This window comes from Podarcis cretensis, assembly GCF_951804945.1.
Source record: "Podarcis cretensis genome assembly, chromosome: 4".
NCBI classification, from domain to species: domain Eukaryota; kingdom Metazoa; phylum Chordata; class Lepidosauria; order Squamata; family Lacertidae; genus Podarcis; species Podarcis cretensis.
Genome location: NC_137173.1, coordinates 3069347 through 3093664, shown reverse-complemented (window position 1 = coordinate 3093664; position 24318 = coordinate 3069347). Strand labels below are relative to the sequence as shown.

At 52.6% G+C, this 24318-nt stretch overlaps 1 protein-coding gene and 1 long non-coding RNA gene across 10 annotated transcripts in view; both read left to right on the top strand.

Annotated features, from left to right (window-relative positions):
• Positions 1-23985, top strand: part of STIM1 (stromal interaction molecule 1) — a 104781-nt gene extending 80796 nt beyond the window's left edge. For 4 of the 9 annotated variants that reach the window (XM_079973586.1, XM_079973588.1, XM_079973587.1 and 1 more), the window contains 7 exons: positions 9003-9180; positions 13190-13357; positions 14748-14848; positions 16426-16664; positions 18306-18383; positions 20052-20481; positions 21607-23985. In XM_079973586.1, the coding sequence (XP_079829712.1) occupies positions 9003-9180; positions 13190-13357; positions 14748-14848; positions 16426-16664; positions 18306-18383; positions 20052-20481; positions 21607-22153 (1741 nt within the window). In that variant the 3' untranslated portion in view covers positions 22154-23985. Of the gene's footprint in view, positions 1-9002; positions 9214-13189; positions 13358-14747; positions 14849-16425; positions 16665-18305; positions 18384-20051; positions 20482-21606 lie in introns of all 9 variants that reach the window. The other 5 variants (XM_079973590.1, XM_079973591.1, XM_079973589.1 and 2 more) reach the window with 5 other exon arrangements.
• LOC307215226 lies at positions 6756-7320 on the top strand. Its single transcript, XR_013838404.1, has 3 exons — positions 6756-6902; positions 6999-7088; positions 7255-7320. It is a non-coding gene; the product is annotated as an uncharacterized lncRNA (long non-coding RNA).
• Positions 23986-24318: the final 333 nt, after the last annotated feature.

Sequence of the window (24318 nt, the reverse complement as noted above, 5' to 3'; positions counted from 1 at the left end):
GTGGCCACAAGATTTGCACACATCTCAGGAGGCATTTTGTCCCACTCCTCTTTGCAGATCCTCTCCAAGTCAGTAAGATTTCAAGGCTGATGTGTAGCTACTTGAATAACTACTTCCTGTTGTTATTCTGTCTCTCACAGCTACCATAAACCTACCATTAAAATTATGGACTGGTCATTTCTTCATTGGAGGGCAAACGGGCAAATTTAGCAGGGGATCAAATACTTCTCCCCCCCTCACTGTAAGAACATCAGAAGAGCCTTCTGGATCAGGCTGTTCTCACAGTGGCCAACCAGATGCCCATCATGGGAAACCCGCAAGCAGGATCTGAGCACCAGAGGAACTCTCTGCTACTGAGGTTTCCTGGCATTCAGAAGCATTGCTGCCTCTGAATGTGGAGGTGCAGAGCAGAGCCATTGTGGCTAGTAGCCATCAATAGCCCTCTTCTCCACCATGAATTTGTCCAATCCTCTTTTGAAGCCACCTGGGTCAGCGGCCATCACTATGTCTGGTGGGAGCGAACTCCACAGTTCAGCTCTGCGCTGCTGCATGAAAAAGGACTTTTCTTTTGTCTGGTTTCACTTCAGCTCACAGGCTCCTTTCTGCCGGGAGACAGAAATTCCTCGTTAAGCCGCAGCTCCAAACAGGCCCCTGGAACGCCATGGAGCGCCAGGACCCTGACGAGAGCACAGGGTTATCTCTGAAACTGGGAACGTCACAAATATTCCTTATTAATTGGGGAGGGAAACTTTTTTTCTCTGAGGCAGAAATGTGAGCCGAAAACAAGTTTTGCCTTGCAGAGGAGCCAGTGAGGAGGGTGGCTGAGACGGCTTGTGTGTGGCGGTGGCTTTGAAATTGCCCTGCCTGTGTACTAGTGGTCCCCAGATTGGGTGGTAGCACCCCAGGGGTAAGTGGGAGAACTGGAGGTATAAATATCAGGCTTTGAAAAGCTGCTATCCCCAGATAAAGTTCATCAAGCAAATAGTTTTCACTGGATTTCGAATAGTAAAGGTAAAGGGACCCCTGACCATTAGGTCCAGTCGTGGCCGACTCTGAGGTTGCGGCGCTCATCTCGCTTTATTGGCCGAGGGAGCCAGTGTACAGCTTCCGGGACATGTGGCCAGCATGACTAAGCCGCTTCTGGCGAACCAGAGCAGCGCACGGAAATGCCGTTTACCTTCCCGACGGAGTGCTACCTATTTATCTACTTGCACTTTCACGTGCTTTCGAACTGCTAGGTTGGCCAGAGCAAGGACCGAGCAACAGGAGCTCATCCTGTCACAGGGATTTGAACCGCCGACCTTCTGATCGGCAAGACCTAGGCTCTGTGGTTTAACCCACAGCACCACCTGCGTCCCTGGATTTTGAATAAGTGTGCAATTAATCATTACTGTTTTGACCTTTATTGACTTATCACCTTCCTTAGTGGGTTGTGCAAACTGCTGTTCTGAATGTTGCTTTTCGTAGGGTAGAGTAGGGGGCACTGGGAGGTAACCAAAAGAGCAGTCGCCCGAAAAAGTTTGGGAACCACTGCTGTGTTCCAAGGGGCTGCCTTTTTTTTTTTTGGTGGGCTTCGCAAGTTGCAATGCTGCTTCAGTGACACAGCGGTGGCCTGTTCTGCTCTTCCCAGGCAATGTGTTTATTTGAGAAACTCGCCTGCCAGAGTGCACATTTTTCGCATTCCCCGCAGCGTCCCATGCTGCCGTTGCGTAGCGAGGCCTGTGCCGGATGCTTCTGGAAAGGCCTGAAGGCAGCTGCTGCAACGACATCCCTCTCCCTCGCCCTGGCACCTCATCAAAGCGACCCCCAAGGGGTCATCTAGCCCAACCCTCTGCAATGCTCAAGGACGCCCGACAGACGGCCATCCAGCTTCTGCTTAAAAACCTCCAAGAAGAGTCCACTACCTTCTGAGGGAGTCTGCTCCACTGTCAAACAGCTCTTGCCCTAAGAAAGTTTCTTTGGAATCTCCTTTTTTGCCGTTTGGATCCCTTGGTTTTGTGCCCTTCCCTGTGGAGCAGCAGAAAACAAGCTTGCTCCATCTTCCTGTGACAGCCCTGCAGAGATTTGAAGATTGCCTTTGGAGAAAGGAGCAATGCAGCAGAGCAATGCCCAGGAGCCAAGGCTAGGCCTTTGGAGGACATTCCACTGCTCTCCCTCCTCGGAGTCTGTGGATCTCAGCCCTCCTGGGGACTGGCTTCCTCCTCAGCATTCTTGCTTTGTGTTACGTTGAGCTCCAGGGAGGCCCCTGACACCTCCTTCCACACCAGCACCCACCCAACCTTGCTGAGTTTGATGCTCTTAGAAAGCCTGCTTTCCCTTCTCTTATCAGTGTGAACTGGAGGAAACCTGGATTCTCCGGCATCTCCTTCCCATTCAGCTTGGGGCATTCCATCTTCAGAGCCCCTTACTGACTGGCCTTGCAGTTTTGTCTTACAAACATAAGACAAACATCAGGCCATTGGTCCATCAAGTCCAGCATCCTGGTCTCACGGTGGCCAAGTGGATGCCTCTTTTGGGGAACCTGCAAGCAGGATTTGAACGCCAGGTCCCTCTCCCCTTCTGTGGTTTCCAGCAACTGGAATTCAGAAGCATTGCTCTTCTGACTGTGGAGGCAGGGCAGAGCCATCATGGCGAGTAGCCTTTGATAGCCCTTTCCTCCTCCATGAATTTGTCTAATCCTCTTTTAAAGCCTTCCAAGTTGGTAGCCATTACTGCCTCCGGTGGCAGCGAATTCCATAGTTTAACTAGGTTCTGCATGAAGAAGAACTTTCTTTTATCCTTCCTGAACCTTTCATCGCCCACTTTGGAGCATTCCATCAGTCACTGAGCAGCGGAAAACAAGCTTGCTCCGTCTTCGACGTGGCAGCCCTCCAGGTCTTTGAAGGTGGCAATCATCTTACCTCTCAGTCTTCCCTTCTCCTGGCTAAACATCCCCAACTCCCTCAGCCATTCCTCATAAGGCTCTGCTTCCAAACCCTCAATCATTTCGTTTGCCCTCCTCTGCATGCCTTGTCAGTATCCTCCTTAAAGTGGGGTGCCCAGGACTGAACACAGCACTCCAGGTAGAGAGTGCTGACCAATGCACGTTTGGGGGCTGAAACCCCCGAAAATTCAGTGCAGCCTCTCCCTTGCTCTCTGCTTTATGTGTTGGTTTTGTCACTGGGTGCTGAATCTCCCAGGAGAATAGGTTTCCCCTCATTGACTTTTATGCCTGCTTGTCTTCCTCCTCCTTTGATTCTCTCTTTTTTTTTTAGTCTTTTTATTATTAATTTTTATTAAGAATTTCAGCATAACAATACACCAAAAACACATCATCCACATTTACTCAGCACGTATTAATCTCTGCATATTATAAAATTGTAAAGATCCTTAACCTATCTCTCTCTATATTACCAATAATAAATTTGTGTATGTTCATTCAAAACCTGCCAAGGAGTCCAATTCACTTTGTTGTTTCTTTAAATACTTTGTAAAAGGTTCCCATTCTTCTTTAAAGTTGCAGTTGTCCTTATCACGCAGTTTGTGTGTCAATTTCGCCAATTCCACATAGTCCATCAGTTTCCCTTGCCACAGTTCTTTGGTCGGGATTTCTTTGTTCTTCCATCCCTTTGCTATTAAGACTCTTGCCGCCGTTGTCGTGTACATGAAGCTGTTCTTCAATTTCCTTGGCCTCCTCCTTTGATTCTCAAAACAAATTGCTGAACCAAAGCCGACTGAACATACCCTAAAAGTAAAACATAGCCCGAAAAGGAAACGCATTGGCAGGGTGACAGAAATGCAACGTACCGAGGAGGCAGCCAGTGGTGTCCCAGAACAGGACCCTCAGCAGGTGACAAGGAGGCTCTCTCTTTCTCTCTCTCTCTCTCTCTCTCTCTCTCTCTTTCTCTTTCTCTCTTTCTCAGGACGTCCAGGCCCTGGAGGCCCATTGTTTTCTGCTCAGCAAACACCCGGCAGGCAGACGCAATACCTGCCTTTGCATTTCAGAGAACAGCCCATGGAGAGGGCCTGGGGAGACTCCGCACCCTCACCAGATGCATCCTGCCACATTATCACAGCAGAAGTGCTTGCCCAGGAGGAGAGGATTTATTCCTCCTCTCTCTTCCTGTGGCAGGGAGTTCCATAGTTTAACTCTGCTCTGCACGAAGGACTCTCTTTTGCCAGTCCTGAATCTTGCAGTGTAGGAAGTGTGTGTACATACACACATGCAAATTAATGTATCATAGTTTGTGTCTCTTGATATCTAAATGTGGACATACTTGGAGCAGAATCCTGCACCTCGTGGCAGCCTAGGAGGGAAGCCCTGCAGGCAGCAACTTTAGTCTCTCCAACAGGAGCATGTTTTCATAACAGTTAGACCATGCATCCCTAACCTATGGCCCTCCAGATGTTTTGGCCTACAACTTCCATGATCCCTAGCTAACAGGACCAGTGGTCAGGGATGATGGGAATTGTAGTCCAAAACATCTGGAGGCCCGAAGGTTGGGGATGCCTGAGTTGGACTGATTGTTGTCCCCTGGAATTTGAAAAGCTGACTGCACTTGGTTCATTGGTTCCTGGTGAGGAATTACAGCGAATTACGCTCGCGTCAATTGCTCTTGCTCTATATAGATAAAGGCAGACTGAAGATTTTCACTTTTAAGGTTTGAACGCGTGTCTGCAGGCAGTGGAACACGTAGAAGCCTGCAGATTTCAGTGTCGAGGGAACAGGCATTGGTGAACTTCGTAGAATTGGGGGCAGAGGAAGTTTTTTAAGATCTTGGGATGTAAACTCCTGAGGGCTGTGGCTTACTTTTGCAACATCCCATGGGGTAATCGTCGGCCGTACTTAGATCTGAATCTTAGAAAAACGTTATCTTTCCGAGGCAATGCGCATGCTTTTGTTGGAGGAAGGGCGGGAGGGGGAGCAGCTTGTGGTCTGGGTCCTAAGAGCCAGGGCAAAGATTTCCGCTGCCTCCTTCCATCCTCCTGGGATGCTGTGCAGTGACGTAAACTCGTTTCACACATACCCCAGGATGGCTCAAAGCCCCACAACTCTCCTTGGAACAGGCTGATGCGATTGTCTCCATTTCCTCTCTTGGCAAAGGTCCTTGTTTTGGACAGTGCAAGGGCTCCATTAAAGCATCAGATCAGATTGAAGTCCAGCTTCTCAGAGGATGGCAAAGCCCAATTCATGGAAACTGGGACCAGCCGCTGAATAGGTGTTGTAGGTGCCCTGCAAAAAGCAGTTCTGGGTGGGTGCCCACCACCCTAGTCCAAGCCCCTCTCTCGGCCTCGCTTTTCCACTTGCCCTACAGACGCAGTTGTCTCGTTTGCAGCACCATTGCAGAGCGGGGTGGGAGACTGAGATACGTGTGCCCTGCATTTTGCAGCCTCGGAAACAAACGGCGCTGACAAAAAGCAGCTCTGTGTGCCTGGGAGAGGTTCCGTTCCCTTCTCGTCAGCCCCAGGGTGCGTCCAGCTACTCGCTGAGAACCCCCTGCCTGAACCTATGTCTGCCAGGCATCGGTGGGGTCAGAAGGAGGTGTGCTGGGCAGCTCCCCAAGAGTCAGGAAGTCCCCTGCCTTGGAAAACGCACCACCACCAGTCGTGGCTGGGGGCCAAGGTTTGGTGAAGAAGGTAAGAAGAAGAGCTTGCAGGATGAGACCCATCTAGTCTGGCATCCTGTTCTCACAGTGGCCAACCAGATGCCCCAATGGGAAACCAGCAAGCAGGATCCAAGCCCAAAAGCAACTCTGCTGTGGTTTCCAGCTGAGGGGTTGATGGTTGGTTGGCAGAGGGGTGATGCAGGTGGGGTTTTAATTGACTTTTAAGCTTGCATTTCCTTCCTGCCTTCATTTTCTTTTTTTTAATATATAATTTTTAAAATATACCGTATTTTTCGCTCTATAACACGCACCTGACCATAACACGCACATAGTTTTTAGAGGAGGAAAACAAGAAAAAAATATTCTAAACGAAACAGTGGATGTATGCTTTTTGTGGTTCATGCTGTGGCCACAGACATGTGATCTGACGGTGAGTTTGGGGTAGCCGAATGTAAAAATCTTGAGGATCCATGTGGATCCATGCTTTGTAACCATGTTTTTGCGCCATTGCGGCCCCATGAAACAGTGGGTGCGTGTGTTTTTTGGTGCAGGCTGTAGCCATGGATATGCTATGTGATCTGATGGTGAATTTGGAGTGACCTAGTGCAAAAATCCTGAGGATCCATGTGGATCCGTGCTTTGTAACCACGTTTTAAGTGGGGAGGGAAGGAAAAGAACTCAAGGGACAAGGAGCACGTGTGGGGGGTGTGGAGAAGGATGCTGCTAATAATGCAGGAGAGGCTCCTCTCCGGCTTTGCTCCTTTAGAACAAGCAGGCTCTGCGTCTCTCCCTCCTCCCCGGCAAGGAAACCATGATAGTAACCACTCTGAGACAAATCAAGAAAAATTGCGACCAACACTCTCCCCCAACAAGTGCAGTGAGGTCAAAACACACACACACACGCAGAGAGAGAACTGGCCCTAAAGTCGCAGGGCGCTAGAAGTCGCAGGGGCGCTGGGGGAGTGAACGGGAAGCAAGAGAAGGAGAAGGAGCCCTCACACACAGAGAGACACACAGAGTGTCGATTCTAAAGTCGGAGGGAGAGCGCAGGGAGAGTGAACGGGAAGCAGGAGGAGGAGAAGGAGCCCTCTGTCTCACACACACACAGAGACACACAGAGTGTCAATTCTAAAGTCGGAGGGAGAGCGCAGGGAGAGTGAACGGGAAGCAGGAGGAGGAGAAGGAGCCCTCTCTCTCACACAGACACACAGAGTGTCAATTCTAAAGTCGGAGGGGCGCAGGGAGAGGAACGGGAAGCAGGAGGAGGAGAAGGAGCCCTCTCACACACACACAGACACACAGAGTGTCAATTCTAAAGTCGGAGGCAGAGGGCAGGGAGAGTGAACGGGAAGCAGGAGGAGGAGAAGGAGCCCTCTCTCTCACACACAGACACACAGAGTGTCAATTCTAAAGTCGGAGGGAGAGCGCAGGGGCGCAGGGAGAGCGAAGGGGAAGCAGGAGGAGGAGAACGATAGCTCAAGCACACACACACAGACACACAGAGTGTCAATTCTAAAGTCGGAGGGAGAGCCAGGGAGAGTGAACGGGAAGCAGGAGGAGGAGAAGGAGCCCTCTCTCACACACACAGACACACAGAGTGTCAATTCTAAAGTCGGAGGGGCGCAAGGAGAGTGAACGGGAAGCAGGAGGAGGAGAACGATAGCTCAAGCACACACACACACAGCCCCTACAGTGGCTAATCCAAAATCGGACAGCAAAAAACTGCAGGCAGGGACAGAGAGCATGGGGTTGTTTTAAAGCAGCCAAGCCCGCTCTGCTTCTCTCCCTCCTCCCGGCTAGGCTGGCTGAAAAGCTTTGCTGCTACTTAGCAGCTCAGTGGGGAGGAGAGAGGAACATAGAGGACGGGGTTGTTTTAAAGCAGCCAAGCCCGCTCTGCTTCTCTCCCTCCTCCCCAGCTCGGCTCGCTGACAGGAGCCGCTTACACCCGCTTTGCTGTTTCAAAGCGAGCCACGAACTGCTCACAACTGCAGCAGATTCCCCCGCCATCTGTAGGCATTCGCTCCATAACACGCACAGACATTTCCCCTTACTTTCTAGGAGGAAAAATCTGCGTGTTATGGAGCGAAATTTACGGTAATATTAAAATATATATATAAATTTTTATTAGTTTTTTAACGTATCATTTTCAACAGCAATTAAACATACTTTTACTTCTTATTCAATTTTTTTGACTTCCATCAGTCTGGTCTGAAAATTTTCCAATTTAGTCTCTCAGTATGCATTTCTAATTTTCCCTATTACATTTCAAACTTATAACCATTATCTCTTATCTTTTTCTACTTTGTAACACTTTGTATATTTCTCCTTACAAAACTTATTGTAGTCCTACTAGCGTAATTTGTTGGTTACAATTGCTCTTCAGATAGTTCATATACTACTTCTTCCAATCTTCTGTAAATCTCTGGTCCCGCAGGTTTCGAATCCTTCCTGTCATTTTGTCCAATTCTGCATAGTCCATTAATTTCGTCTGCCATTCTTCTTTCATTGGAATTTCTTCTTGCTTCCACTTCTGGGCTAACAATACTCTTGCCGCTGTTGTTGCATATAAAAACAGTTTAACATCTTGCCTCTTAATGTCCTGGCCTATAAAAGGTAAAGGGACCCCTGACCATTAGGTCCAGTCGCAGACCACTCTGGGGTTGCGGCACTCATCTCGCTTTATTGGCCGAGGGAGCCGGCGTACAGCTTCCGGGTCATGTGGCCAGCATGACTAAGCCGCTTCTGGCAAACCAGAGCAGCGCATGGAAACGCCATTTACCTTCCCGCCAGAGTGGTACCTATTTATCTACTTGCACTTTGATGTGCTTTCGAACTGCTGGGTTGGCAGGAGCAGGGACCGAGCAACGGGAGCTCACCCCGTCACGGGGATTCGAACCACTGACCTTCTGATCGGCAAGCCCTAGGCTCTGTGGTTTACCCCACAGCGCCACCAATGCTTCTGGTTCTTTTAAGAATGTATATTTCAACCCTGCCTTCCTTTTCTTAATCTTCTTGGAGCTTTGGGAGGCTAGACACCAAAGCAAAAATGAATAGGGGCTGTAGAATTCCTGCGTTGTAAGTGAAGCCATGCCTATATCACCACCTCGCTCCTCTTTCTGGATGACCTGGCCCTTAGTCTTGCTCTCCACTGTCAGCTTCCCTGTGCCTTCTCCCCCCAACACCCCTCTCTGTGCTCTTTCTGTCCAGCTCCCCTCTGAGCATCTGAATCAGCTTCCTCCTCCAAGGCATTTCTCTGAGCTTCAGGACCTGCTTTCTTGCTCTCCATTCTTGCCAGCCCACCTGCACTCCTCCTGGGGGAGGTGACTGCATCTTTCCAGACTCCCAGCCCTAGCACGTTGTGGGCAGCCAGTCTCATGGCCCATTTCTGCTCTGTCTTTCTCTCTGTGTGTGGTTCAGGCTCCAGAAGGCCCAGGAAGAGCACCGCACGGTGGAGGTGGAGAAGGTCTCCTTGGAGAAGCGGCTGCAGGACGAGATCAGCATCGCCAAGCAGGAGGCCCACCGGCTCCGGGAGCTGCGGGAGGGGACAGAGAACGAGCTCAGCCGGCAGAAGTATGCAGAGCAGGAGCTGGAGCAGGTACGCCCTGGCCGGGAGCAGCCCCCATGCCGGGTAGGTGGACAGCTCCTCCTGGGGGGCTTGAACTCTCTGTGGGCTCTGGAGGTTTCTGCCTGACCTGCTGCCCTTTGGAACTGAGCCCCCCAAAGCCAGCCTTTTTAAAAAGGTGGCAGCCATATGCCAGATTCTCTCCTCCCATCAATCCCAATTTTAAAATGACGCACATGATTCCTGTCTCCATATAATTGGGCTAAAAAAACCAGAAGGCCTCGTCCAACCTCAAGGCAGTCGTATTTTTGGCTTGTTTCTCATGACCGCTTGACCTCGGGCAGCAAGACTGGCACAGACAACCTCTCTAGCCCAATCTCTGCAGCTCAGGAGGGTTAGAAGTGGCACACAGGTTTTGAGGTCCAGGTTGGGTTCAGCCTGAGTTTCCCTTCTCAAGACTGGAACGCGTGGACATCTGATGAAGCTGAGCGTTGGAAGATTCAGGATGGATCAGAGAAAGTCCTTTGCAGAGTATGTAGTTCAGCTGTGGAACTCCCTCCCCCAGCAGAGAGTGGGGACCACCAAGTTGGATGGCTTTAAAAAAAAGGAATGGACAAAGTCACGGAGCAGGAGGAGGCTGTCAGGAGCTCAGCCTACACTCAAGTAGGACCCTGGTAGAGACAAATGCCCGACTGGCATGTTCTCTCCCTCCTGGTCTTTTGTTCGGGAGCTTCAAAAGCTTTTATGTCAATTCAAAATCCTTTATTAGGCATAGCACACCACACATTGACAAACAACATATACAAACTGTATAAAATACAGGTACAGCAAACACAATTTATCCTAGTCCTATTCTTAACTCCCAGAAATTAATCAATGTACATGAATAATATAATACAATTTAATATGAAATAAAAATACAACACAGCAACGTCACCTACCATTAGAAACCACTAAGTCTCTTTATCATGGCCCATTCTTTCATCATGGACAGCTCTTAAAAATTCGGCCACTATTAAAGTACCGTATTTTTCGCTCTATAACACGCACCTGACCATAACACGCACATAGTTTTTAGAGGAGGAAAACAAGAAAAAAATATTCTAAACGAAAGAGTGGATGTATGATTTTTGTGGTTCATGCTGTGGCCACAGACATGTGATCTGACGGTGAGTTTGGGGTAGCCCAATGCAAAAATCCTGAGGATCCATGTGGATCCATGCTTTGTAACCACGTTTTTGCGCCATTGCGGCCCCATGAAACAGTGGGTGTGTGTGTTTTTTGGTGCAGGCTGTAGCCATGGATATGCTATGTGATCTGATGGTGAATTTGGGGTGACCTAGTGCAAAAATCCTGAGGATCCATGTGGATCCGTGCTTTGTAACCACGTTTTAAGTGGGGAGGGAAGGAAAAGAACTCAAGAGACAAGGAACACGCGTGGGGGGTGTGGAGAAGGATGCTGCTGATAATGCAGGAGAGGCTCCTCTCCGGCTTTGCTCCTTTAGAACAAGCAGGCTCTGCGTCTCTCCCTCCTCCCTGGCAAGGAAACCATGATAGTAACCACTCTGAGACAAATCAAGAAAAATTGCGACCAACACTCTCCCCCAACAAGTGCAGTGAGGTCAAAACACACACACACACGCAGAGAGAGAACTGGCCCTAAAGTCGCAGGGCGCTGGAAGTCGCAGGGGCGCTGGGGGAGTGAACGGGAAGCAAGAGAAGAAGGAGCCCTCACACACAGAGAGACACACAGAGTGTCGATTCTAAAGTCGGAGGGAGAGCGCAGGGAGAGTGAATGGGAAGCAGGAGGAGGAGAAGGAGCCCTCTCTCTCTCACACACACACACAGAGTGTCAATTCTAAAGTCGGAGGGAGAGGGCAGGGAGAGTGAACGGGAAGCAGGAGGAGGAGAAGGAGCCCTCTCTCACACACACAGACACACAGAGTGTCAATTCTAAAGTCGGAGGGGCGCAGGGAGAGGAACGGGAAGCAGGAGGAGGAGAAGGAGCCCTCTCTCACACACAGACACACAGAGTGTCAATTCTAAAGTCGGAGGGGCGCAGGGAGAGGAACGGGAAGCAGGAGGAGGAGAAGGAGCCCTCTCTCACACAGAGACACACAGAGTGTCAGTTCTAAAGTCGGAGGGGCGCAGGGAGAGGAACGGGAAGGAGGAGAAGGAGCCCTCTCTCACACACACACAGACACACAGAGTGTCAATTCTAAAGTCGGAGGGAGAGGGCAGGGAGGGAGAGGGCAGGGAGAGTGAACGGGAAGCAGGAGGAGGAGAAGGATAGCTCAAGCACACACACACACAGCCCCTACAGTGGCTAATCCAAAATCGGACAGCAAAAAACTGCAGGCAGGGACAGAGAGCACGGGGTTGTTTTAAAGCTCTGCTTCTCTCCCTCCTCCCGGCTAGGTTGGCTGAAAAGCTTTGCTGCTACTTAGCAGCTCAGTGGGGAGGAGAGAGGAACATAGAGGACGGGGTTGTTTTAAAGCAGCCAACCCCGCTCTGCTTCTCTCCCTCCTCCCCAGCTCAGCTCGCTGACAGGAGCCGCTTACACCCGCTTTGCTGTTTCAAAACGAGCCACGGACTGCTCACAACTGCAGCAGATTCCCCCGCCATCTGTAGGCATTCGCTCCATAACACGCACACACATTTCCCCTTACTTTCTAGGAGGAAAAATCTGCGTGTTATGGAGCGAAATTTACGGTAATTTGATCATCGCTGTCCGCCAGCATGTTCTGGACCGTTGGTTCAGTACAAATCTGTTTTTCAAATTTTAGGGCCTCATATAATTGTATTCTGGCATAACTACCAAAATCACAGGAGAAGAATATATGCTCTAGAGTATCGAGTTCTTTTTTCCTGCATTTGCAGAGACGCTCAGAATCTGGGATAGCTAGATATCTTCCTCTCACTATCACTGAGGGAAACATGTTAAATCTAGCCTTTCTTCTGCCCGAACATCACAGCGACCGATTCCAACAGATATTGGCACACTTAGGGATCCGCAGAGTCTTTGCAGCTTGCGTGACAGACCTCAGCAACTCAGCATTTTGGCTAATCTACTTTATTTACATATAAACACACGCGGAGCACTGCAACATGGCTCCCTCTCTCTCTAGCATCAGACAGCAAAGAGAAAAAGAAGAAAGGACAATAGTCCCACTTCACGGAACACAGGAACACAAACATCCTGTCTCCATCACTTCCCACTCCGTGGAGTCAAAACCTACACTGTCATGTGATAGACAACAATCCCATGACTGCAATCATGGAGCAGGAATTCTAACACCATGGATGACTATTAGCCAGGATGCTCTGCCTCCACAGCTAGAGAGAGCAAGGCTTCTCAGGTGCGCCCTGGCACACCCTCCTAAAGGCCTGCTACTGCACCAGGAGAGCCCAATGGAGCCTGTCGCAGCCTCAGCAGGCCCGGCCAGGCCTTTTGGAGGGCATGCCAGAGCTCTTCCCAGCGGCCTGGTGGGACATGCAACAGGACCTCCTGCTGCAGCGACAGGCTCTGGTGGAGCCGGCTGTTGCAGCAGGAGAGCCCACCCGGCTGCAGAATATTGAGGGGGCCCAGACCCCTCGCTGAAAATTTTGTGAGTGCCTGGGCACCCAGGGCTCTGCAGAGATGGCGCCCCGATGTTTCTGTTGCTGAAAGCCACAGGACTCTTGTGCTCAGATCCTGCTTCCTGGCACCCCACGGGCGTCTGATCAGTTAGCGTTTCCACTCTCAAGGGCACACAAAGGGGCAGGGGCTGCAGCGTCCCGATTCCAGGCCCCCTTGATAGGGTGGGAAATGGAGACCATTCACCAGGATGCTCAGAACCAGTTTGGCAGTAAGCAGAGGACACCTGCACCCCTTGGCCCAGAGAGACTGGAGTGGGTGGGGGGTTGTCGGACGGGGCTTGTGCGTCTTGTTGTTGACCGTGGCTGATGCCTCTCCCCCCTGAGGAAATCTTGTGTGCCTCGGGCCCCCTTGCCTGCCTGCCGAATTACTAGAGCGGCTGCTGTTGTTCCCCGCTCCCTGCAGGTGCGCATGGCGCTCAAGAACGCAGAGAAGGAGCTGGAGTCGCACAGCAGCTGGGCCGTCCCAGAGGCCTTGCAGAAGTGGCTTCAGCTAACCCACGAGGTGGAGGTGCAATACTACAACATCAAGAAGCAGAACGCCGAGAAGCAGCTGCTCCTGGCCAAGGAAGGGGTGAGTGAGGGGCAGGGAAGAAGGAGCAAGGAGGCCCAGTCGAGAGGGAGGACTTCTTCACGCAGCGCATGGCTAAACAGCGGGGTTCTGGTCACCTCGCCTCAAAGAGGGTATGTAGAATTGGAGGAGGTTCAGGAAAGCGCACCCAGAATGATCCAGGGGTGGAGCAACTCTCCTACGAGGAAAGGTTGCTGCGTCTGGGGCTTTTCGTTTAGAGAAAAGTCAACATGATAGGAACTTGTGAAATTGTGTACCGCGTGGAGAAAGTGGATAGAGGAAAGCTTCTCTCTCTCATTACACAACAACTTGAGGACATGCAATGATGCTGTAATTTGGATGATTCAGGACAGAGAAAATAAAGTACCGTATTTTTTGCTCTATAGGATGCACTTTTCCCCCTCCAAAAATGAAGGGAAATGTGTGTGCGTCCTATGGAGCAAATGCAGGCTTTCGCTGAAGCCTGGAGAGCGAGAGGGGTCGGTGCGCACCGACCCCTCTCGCTCTCCAGGCTTCAGGCAGCTATCCGCCGGGCTCAGAAGGCTTGCGGAAAGCAGCCTGTTCTGGGGGCTGGGGTCGGGGGAAGCTCGGGCTTCCCCCATCCCAGCCCCGTGGCTAAAAGCCCTGGGAGCAGTGGCGAGGTTGCTCGGGCTTCGCCCGTCCCAGCCCGTGGCTAAAAGCCCCAGGAGCGGCGACGAGGTTGTGCGCAATCTTGCCACTGCTCCTGGACCTGTTTTGGGGGCTGGGGTCGGGGGAAGCTCGGGTGGAGAGGTTGCGCGTGGCTAAAGAGGAAGCTTCTTTGCTCTTTGGGGCTGGGGCGGGGTGGGAAAATAATTTCCCCCCCTTTATTTCCCCCCCTAAAAACTAGGTGCGCCATATGGTCCGGTGTGCCTATGGAGCGAAAAATACGGTACTTCTTCACACAGCACAGAATTAAACCATGGAACTCCCTGCCACAGGATGGTCTTGATGGCTTTAAAAGAGGATTAGACAAATTCATGGAGTGCTTTTGAGGGCTCCTAGCCCTGGTGCCTATGTTCTTGCTTCCACAGTTGGAGGCAGCGATGCTTCTGAAGGCCGGTTTCTGGAAGGGGAAGGGAGAGGGCTTCGCTTTAGGCCACCTGGTTGGCCACTGTGAGAACAGGAGGCTGGACTAGATGGCCCATTGACCTGATCCAGCAGCCGAGCTCTTACGCTTCAATGAGGCCCATGGAGGTGGGAGACAGAATCCACAGACTGCTCAGCTCACTGCAACAAGGGTGTGGGCTTTGTCTTCCTTTCCTAGCCTCGCCCTCTGGGTCCCTTAGGGGCTGGCGGCTGAGACTCAGGAGCAGAAAAGTTTGAACAGATCTCACCTTTTCAGTCAAGTTCCTCTGCTTACGCCCTTTTTCAGGCCGAAAAGATAAAGAAGAAGCGCAACACTCTCTTTGGGACATTCCACGTTGCCCACAGCTCGTCCCTGGACGACGTGGATCATAAAATCCTGACTGCCAAGTGAGTTTCCTGTGTATGTGTATGTGGGCAGCTTCTGCCCGCTCTGCCCCCTCCACAAGACCCACATCCTAGGAAGCTGCTGCGCAGGTTTGGAGGCCAGAAGCTGGGAGCCTTCAGCTGTGCAGGAGGCAGATGACCCCCCCATTCTGTTCTGCGGAAGCAAGAGCGCTTAGCGAAGGAGGAAGGGCCTAGCCGCCCATCTGCTCCGCAGGCTAAAGATGATCTGTGGTGCAGGCGCATCGCCATCTGCTTTGCCACTTTTTGTCTGGAGATGCTGCCAGAGATTGCATCTGGGGCCTGTTGCATGTGAAGCAGACCCTTGGCCACTCAGCTATGCTCTTTCCGTGGTTGGGGTTCGTGGAACTGTAGATTTGGGAGGCACCCTAGAGGCCATCCAGACCAACCCCTGCAAGGCACCTCATGCCTTTGTCTCTCTGCTCCCTCCAGCCCTGCTTCTTTCCTTTCCTTTCTTTTTTTTATAGAATATTTATTAAAGTTTTCAAAAAAAATAATACAATGTAAAATAAAAAGGAAAAAAAATAACAAAAATACAGGAATAATTAAAAAACACATAAAATTTCCATTACTTATTTTCTTTTAACTTATTTTCCAGACCTCCTCTTACCTCCCTTTCTTGTATTCCAATTCAAATTGTTAGTTCAGCAAATCCTCACCATTAACTTTTACTTATCTCTAAATCCCCCCTTTTTTCATATCTCTTAAGCATTACAGCTGGAAACCGCTTAATTTCTGTCCAACATCATTCTAACATTCATTAATTTTACAATATTTCTGTAAATAGTCTTTAAATTTCTTCCAATCTTCTTCCGCCGACTCTTTTCCCTGGTCCCGGATTCTGCCCTTCTTTCCTTTCCTTTCTCTCCCCCCTCCCCCCCCCCCGTAATATTTGTTTATTTCTTTTCACATGTGCACATTTATAACAAAATTGTTTAATAACCATTCTCTGAGATTCTCCAGACTTCCCTCCATCCCCTACATGGTTCCTTGTACCAATATTTACAACTACATGTCAGTCCATTCTCCATAGTTTTCGTATTCCCAAATTGTCCATAATTTTCATTACTTTATAAGTGGGTCTTATAGTCCAGCTAAAGTTTTAATTTGTTTACAATGGTCTCCTAGGTAAATTATAATTCCCCCCCCCCCATTCTTTTTTTAAAGTCCTTGTCTTCTTGATTCCTGAGTCTCCCGGTTAGTTTTTCCTTTTTGGCATAGTCCAGCAGCTTGGCTTGGCTAATAACATCCATGCAGCTGTTGTTGCATACATGAAAAGTCTTTTCTGATCTATTGGGATCTCGGCACCTATAATGCCTAAATGCTTCTGGTTTTTTAACAATAGTTATTTTGAACGTTTTTTTCAACTCATTATACACCATTTCCCAAAATCATTCTGTTATCTTACATGGCCACCACATACGGTAAAAGGTATCTTCCTTTTCTTTACACTTCCAGTAGGTATTTGAAGTTGTTCTATACATTTTAGATAACTTAGTAGAGGTCAAATACTCACCAGTGCATCATTTTCATAGACGCTCGTTCCCTTCTCCACCCCGCAGGCAAGCCCTGAGCGAGGTGACGGCAGCCCTGCGGGAGCGGCTCCACCGCTGGCAGCAGATAGAGATGCTCTGCGGCTTCCAGATCGTGGTCAACCCGGGCATCCACACCCTGGTGTCCGTCCTCAACATCGACCCCTCGTGGATGGGAAGCTGCACGCGGCCAAACACCTCACACTTCATCATGACCGATGACGTGGACGACCTGGATGAGGAAATCGTATCCCCCATGTCCATGCAGTGTAGGTCTCCCTGGGGAGCGGGGGCGAGGGGCTTCACAGCAACAGAAAGCAAGGGAGCCCTCACCTGTTAGAGGACTTTTGGCTAGCAGTGATTCTCAAACTTGGGTCTCCAGTTGCTTGTTGGACTACAACGCCCATCATCCTTTGCTAGCAGGACCTCTGGGGGTAACGGATGATGGGAGTTGTAGTCCAACAGCAACTGGAGACCCAGGTTTGAGAAACGCCAGCTAGGGGATGGTTCACTTTCACACAGTCCTCCTGGTACAGAGCTTCCCAAAGCTTTTCCTCTGTTATTATTTATTACCACCCCTATACCTGGAGGTCTCGGGGGGTTCACAGAACAAAATCAAAATATAAAACCACAAAATATATAATCAAAATAAAAACAGCAACCCAATAGCCCCCTCCCCCCCACTCTGTTCCATCAACTCGCCCCCAGTGCCACCCATCCTACCCAAAAGCATTATTTGGAATAGCAGTTTGCACAACCCCCTAAGGAAGAGAATCGCACGGTAAAATTGAAGGTGGTAACCGTGAATTGCACAATTATTTGCAGCCCAGTTATAAAATTATTTCGTTCAACTGATTCAACAAAATGGATGGGCTTGATCCGGGGATGCCAGCTTTTCACAATAGTTATTTGCACCTCTGTTGTCCCCCTGCCACCCCCTTAGCACTCCCCTTCCCTGGTGAGCCCACTGCCCCACCCCCACTTTGGGAACCTCTGGACCAGATCCCCCTCCCCATAATCACTTTCCTGATAATGGGGCAGGAAGCAAATTCTACATGGAGGGAAGTGGGAAGCGGCCCCCACCGTCCTGGTAACATGACAGCGCCTGGTGCGCCTGTGTGCTTCAAGAGCCGGGTGTCCTGCCGTCCCCACCTCTGCATTAAAGTGGGGCAGTGGTGGGGAGGAGGAGAGCGTAACCCTGGGGCTACAGAACGCCACCGGCTCCCATCGTGCGACTTCAACACGGCTGGAATCAAGCAGGGCTTGGTAAAGCTCAGCTCAAGGGTGCTGTTCCTTTGAACATGCGCAGAGCGTTCCCCAAGCTCAGCAAGGCACCTGCAGTCTGGGGCTCAGGAGTTTCTGAGCAGAGGTTTGCACGCCAGCGTTTTGCTCTTCTGAAGCACCCCTGACGCACAGTGGCCTAAGACAGGAGTGCCTGGCTTGCCTCTGCCCTGCATTTCCCCAATACTGGGAGTAGTGGGGGGGGGGAATTTGCTGCTGTGCTTCAAGGGTCCCCGAGGGTCATCCAGCCCACCCCCCGGCAATTCGGGAATCCCCTAGAATAGACTGGAACCTGCTCACCCTGGGCAGGGAAGGTGAGGAGAGAGTGGTTGCTGGGGGTGTCAGCTGGGGGCAGATGTGGGGAAGGCAAGCCTGGGGGTGGTGAGTGGGCACAGAGCCACAGAGTGGGAAGGGGACCCCAATGGGTCATCTATCCCAACCCTGGCAAGGGAGTGCAGAGCAGTGGTCTAGGTTTGACAGGATTGGGGGGGGCGGGGGGCAGGGCAGGGTGCTTTGCTTGCCATTCAGAAATGCCGATGTGAGGTGTGATGTTTCTCCCCACCAATGATGCCCCCCTTTCTCTCTCCCCCACCGGCCTCCCTGCCCTCCTCCCGGTTGGCTAACGCCAGACGCAGCCTTGCTCTTGGGGCACAGGTTCAGCGACCGCTCATCCCTCTCCTCGGAGGACCAGTCCTGGAAATACCCCGGTTTGAGGATTATTATCAATGGGTTCTCTTTCCACCCTCTGAACTAAACGCAAAGGGCAGGCAGGAGAGGCCCTCCTGCTCACACCGTGGCACCAACAGCAGCCTCTCTGAGCACAGAAGCTAATTCTCACCTCATCCTTTCTTCCTCCATCTCTAGCCGAAAAAAGTGCACACACAAAAAAACCCCCAAAGCTGGCATCTTTACTAACACCTTCCCTGGGGGCAGGGCCTGCTGGGACCCAGAATCACCCCCAGGCAGAGAGGAAAGCAGGGCAGGAGGGACTCGTGGTCACCTGGACTCTGTGCCTTGAACGCTCCTGTCCACAATCAGAGGCAGCGATGCTTCTGGATCCCAGCTGCCGGAAAATGCAGGAAGGGAGAGGGCTCTGGTGCTCAGATCCCGCTTGCGGGTTTCCCATAATGGGCGTCTGCTTGGTCACTGTGAGAAGAGGAGGTTGGACAAATGGGCCGTTGGCCTGATCCAGCAGGTGGGTCTTAGGTTCTTGCGTTTCGAAAGACCTTCCAGGCTGAAACCTGCAGCTGCTGGAGGATGCTTTCTGGCAGGAAACAAGAAGATAGAGCAACCTGCCCCCTCCCCCTGCCTCTGTGGGCAAAGATTCACCCCCCCAAGAGCCTCTGGAATATTAGAATTGTAGAGTGTGGAGGAAGCCCAGGGATCATCTAGTCCAACCCGCTGCAGTTCAGGAATCACTTCAGCTTCTTCCTGGTTCTTCAGGTCCCAGCAGGACCCCCCTTGCTCATCGGCTTCCTGCTCCATGCGCCTCTTAACCCCTCTGATGTTGCTGCTTTCTTTGCATGCCCCTCCAGTGCCCAGGCACCCTCCGCCCCTGGAACGGCGCCTACCCAGAAGGCACCTCTGTGCCAGCCCCCCCGGTGCCCCGTCGGGAGGTTGTGCCTGGGCGCTGTGAAGCCTTGGAGGTCTGAGGGCCTTGTGTGAGTCCGCCAGGCTCCTTCGCAGGTGATTCTCCTCCGTTACCAGGGCTGCATTTGAGAGAAGAATCCGGAGAGGAAAACAGGAGGGAGATGCTTGTAAGAATCCCCCAAAGGACCCTCTATAGGGCAGCAAGCCATTTAGGTGACCCCCATAGATGCCTCTCGACTGCCTTGAGCGACAAAACTGCTCCTCTTAGGGTGCCACACCAGCCCCATTCCACATTTGTGCAAAAACAATATTTTGGTGCAGCGGCACCTATACACTTATGAACCTGTTATTGACATCTGTCAGATGCCTTCCCTGCGCTCTTTGGCTTAGACAAGCCTGCCGAAACATGTAGAAAGCTGCTGCGAGTTTTACTCTATTTCCACTTTAACTTTTTTTAAGTCTTAGGTTGCAGCGCTCAGTTTTTTCTTACAGATGATTTCATGGTTTTATTTTTTCCTCTACGTCGCTTTGAGCTTTCTCCTTCCATTCGAGCAGTGTGTAACTCTTACAAAACAAGCAAAACAAAAGGCACTGCAAGGAGGAGCTGCCAGAGCCATTTACTGGGGGCTCAGAGCGAGTGCGGAGCTCCTTCAGTTTTCCAGGGAAGCGATTGGCGGTGGGCAGGGACAGGGCACGAAAGCTGACAGCCAGCAGCCTCTCCTGTCTCCCTTGAGCCGCTCGCCCTCCTAATCCTCTGTCTCTTTCCCTCCTCTCTCCCGGTTTAGCGCCCTCCATGTCCAGCGGCGTCCGCCAGCGCCTCGTCGACCCGCAGCACTCCTTGGGATCACAGAGGTTGGTAGAGAGTCACCAGGCTGCCGGCCAGGGTGAATCGGGGTCGCTGGTCCACTACCTGCCTGGCAGGGTGACTCTGCGCCGGATGCCCAGCTTGAGCGGCAGCCAGCCCTTCGCCTCCGACATCCACGGCGGAAGTGCGGCCGCCTGCTCTCCATCTTCTTCTTCCTCCTCCTCCTCGCCGCCGTCTCCTCCTTCCTCCTCCTCCACGGGCCACTCGCCCTCCTCCGCTTCCGCCTGCCACGCCCTGCCCATCCTTTACCACCACACCACCTCCTCCTACATCCTCCAGGTGGACGCCCTGCCCAACCTGCCCCCTCCCGACGTCACCTCCGGGACACGCTGCCGGGCCGAGAGCTATGGGTATTGTGCGGCTTCCTCCGGCAGTGGTGCTTGCCCTCTTGGCTTCCCTTCCGGGGCCCGGCCTGCCTTCCTAACCCCACTTCCTACCTCCTTCCCTCGGCAGAAGCATGGGTGCCCTTGGCTGCCGTCTTGAGGCCTGCCCTGCCTGGTTTGGCGTGTCATTGGCCCTCTCGCCTGGTGGCTTCTGGCCAGGAAGGAAAAAAGGACGCTAACACAACTAACCAGCCAGCCCCTCCCTGCCTGACTTGGGCCGTTCTGTGATGCAGAGTGTGCTTTTGTTTGGTTTGCCTCCACTTCTCCCCGCTGCACAGAGTTAAATTACTCCAAGAGGGCTCTTGGTTTGAATCCTGCTTGCAGGTTCCCCATAACAGCCAGCCGCTGTGAAAACAGGATGCTAGATTAGGCGGGCCGTTCGCCTGATTCAGTGTGCTCTTCTGATGTTCTTAACCCTGCCTGGGTTTGTGTGTTGGTGTGTGTGTTTGTTTTGGACATCAGTAATTACTATTATTATTATTAACCCCAGCCACTCTGGGCAGCCTCCAACACGTACAAAAACATATTAAGACATCAAACATGGAAAACTTCCCTAAACAGGGCTGCCTTCAGATGTCTTCTAAAACTCCTTGACATCTGAAGGGAGGGTGTTCCACAGGGAGGGAGCCACCACCGAGAAGGCTCTCTGCCTAGTTCCCTGTAACTTGGCTTCTTGCAATGAGGGAACTGCCAGAAAGCCCTCGGCGCTGGATCTCAGGGTCCGGACTGAACGATGGGGATGGAGACACTCCTTCAGGTATACTGGGCTGAGGCCACTTAGGGCTTTCAAGGTCAGCATCAGCACTTTGAATTGTGCTCGGAAACATCCTGGGAGCCAATATAGGTCTTTCATTACCAGTGTTATGTGGTCCCAGCGGCCGCTCCCAGTCACCAGTCTAACTGCCCCATTCTGGATTAGTTGTAGTTTCTGAGTCACATTCAAAGGTAGCCCCACGTAGAGCGCATTGCAGTAGTCCAAGCGGGAGATAACCAGAGCATGCACCAATCTGGAGAGTGCGCGGTCACACATTTTAAAATCGGGGTTCCTCACGCCCTGCTTTCTTTCCTTGTCTCTCTCTCCCCCACCCCCAGAGATTTATCGCACTCAGACTCGGATTCCTCCATCCCTCACCTGAGCAACAGCCAGCGCACGTCCAGCTCAGCCCCCCGGCTGCCTGCCCGGCCAGCGCTGCTCAACAAGTCAGAGGAGGCGGCAGTGGCGGCCGCCTGCGGCTACGGCAACCGGCCGGCGGAGGCTTCCTCTCTGCCGGAGCCCTTCCCCGAGAGCCCCATCCTCATGAAGAAGGCCGTGATGCTGAACCACGGCCTGGAGAAGTCGTCTAGCCTGGGGGAGATCAGCCACGCGGCCGGGGCAGGGCCCCCCTCCCGCCAGGCCCACTCCGACTCCTCCCGCTCCCATAGCCCCAGCTCCACCGAGCCTGACACGCCCTCCCCCACCTCCGACCCCCGGCTCAACAGCCAGGGCAAGGCCGGCAACAGCCGCATCCCCCACCTGGCCTCCAAGAAGAACGCGGCCGGCGGGGAGGAAGACAGCGGCTCCACGGGGGAAGAGACCGACTCCTCGGGACAGGGCAAGAAGAAGTTCCCCTTGAAGATCTTCAAGAAGCCCAAGAAATAAGTCCCGGCCGGGGGGGGGGTTATAGTAAGGAGGGAACCCCCCAGCCAAACACCCACACTGGGACGGAGCAGGAGGCGAGGGGAGGGGGAGCACCCACCCACCCACCTCTCCTCCTCCTCCTCCCCCAGGATCCCTCTGCTCTCCGGGTGGAGGAGCTGCTGGTGGAACGCCCCTATTTATTTTGTGACGTCGGCCTGGCCGCCGCCCTCGCGCCGGAGGTGGTGGTGGGGGGTCCCTTGCTTTTGGCTGCGCATGGCTTCAGACGAGCTCTCCCTCCTCGCCCTCTCGCCACCGCCACACCGTGCGACACTGGATCCGTTCACCCCACGCGCCCCCCTTTGTTCGCTGCTTCCCCTGCGCGCCGCAGCAGCCCCGAGGAGGCTCAGTGGCCCACCTCACAAGGAGGGAAAGGATTTTGCAAGGGGATTTTTGCTGGGGGGGGGTGCTCGCCTTGCTTGTCCCACTCCCCATATGTGGGTTTACTTTAGGGACTAGCCCCTTTGCCTCAAGTGAAGCAAAGAAGGGGCAGGAAGAGGGCAGGCCAGGGCTGCTGGGAAGAGTGGGGAAAGAGAGGGAGATAACTCCAATCAGCCTGCAAAAGCCCATTTTTTAGATCCCTTTGTTAACATCAGCTGTTTGTTACAGACAAAAAGGGGCAAGTTCAGCCCCCAGCTCTGCGGGCAGGAGACCACAAAGCGGCCACTTGGCCCCAGAGCAGCAGCGGCTTTCCTTCTCCCCACACCTCCCCTCCAGGTGCAAAGAAGCCTGGTCTTTCCTGCAAATGGTGCTTGGCTTTGGAGGGGGGGTCCCTGCAGGAGCTGGGGGGCTTTCTTGTGTCTGCTTTCTGGCTCACAAATGAGCAGGAGGCTTCGCTGAGGCTAGAAGCCTTCTGCAAGAGCTGCCCCACAACTCTACCTTTGGAGTTGCTGTCTGCCCCGGGACGTCCCTGCTACAGCCAGGTCTTGCCCTATGCACGTGGGACGCAGGGAGACCGGAGCTGGCCTGCCTTCAGCTGGCCCAGCTTCTTAGCCATGCCAGGCGCCCGGCTGCGTGTCGCCAAGCAGAGGAGACCCCCCTGCCCTCCTGGTTGCAGTCTGGGAGCTGGCGGCTCTTGTGGGGATGTGCGTGCAAGAGAGCTGCCTCCCATTCCCTCTCGCAGGTTCTGTTCTGTTTTGTTTTTGCACTTTGGAGCAAAGATGGACAGGTTTGGGCCACTGGTGGCCTCCTTCCGTGGCAGACACAGGTCCTCTTCCCCGACAGCAGCCTCCCCTCCAGAGCCATGCCTGCATGCCTTGCAAGGACAGAGGAAGGGCTTTGGGGAAAACTCAGAGACTTGATGGCCAAGCTGGCACCGCTTTGAGCTTCCTGCTGTTGCTTCTCCATCTCCAAGCGCCTGCGCCGTCCGGGCCTTGCTCTGCCAGCTTGAGGAAGCCGAGAGACCGGGCACTTACAGGGAGGGGGGGCTGGGCTGGGCTCAAGCAGAGGATGGGGCGACCCCCACCCCACCCCCAAGTTCCACCGTCCAAGGCCATGGAGACCAGAGGCCCAGGCCAGCTTGAGAACCCAGAAGGATCGTGCTGCTCCCTTCCACCCTTGCCACGCACCAGAGGAGGCACGACGAGCGCCAAGGAAAGCAGCCTTCACATCATCTTCCTCCATGAGGTCCTGTCTGGCTGCCAGCTTCTGCCCTGGGCAGCGATGGGCACAAGGAGAGCATCCCGTCCCCCCCAGCGCCAGGCCACCCTGCTCTGCACCTGCCAAGTCTTGATCTTATTTAATGGCCATTTCATAAAACTGTTTTCAATCCAATAAAAGCATGTAGATTATTTTAAGGCGGCTGTGTGGCGTCGGTGCCTTTGGCAGAGGGAGGGGCAGGCAGGAAGTGGCGGTTGGGCAAGAAGGAAGGGTTTGCTTTGGGCAGCATTGCAACACAGCCTTGGCTGAGAGGAAGAGCTCAGGAACAGCCCTCTGCCTGAGGGGCAATTTCCTAGAGTTGGAAGGGACCACAAGGGATATGTAGTGCAGCCCCCTGCAATGCAAGAATTACTATTTTTACATTCATTTATACCCCACATTTTCCTTGGTAAGGACTTGGTGGCTCACAGCTGAAGGATCCCTGTCAGATGGTCGCCTGATCTCTGCTTAAAAACCTCCAAGGAAGTCCG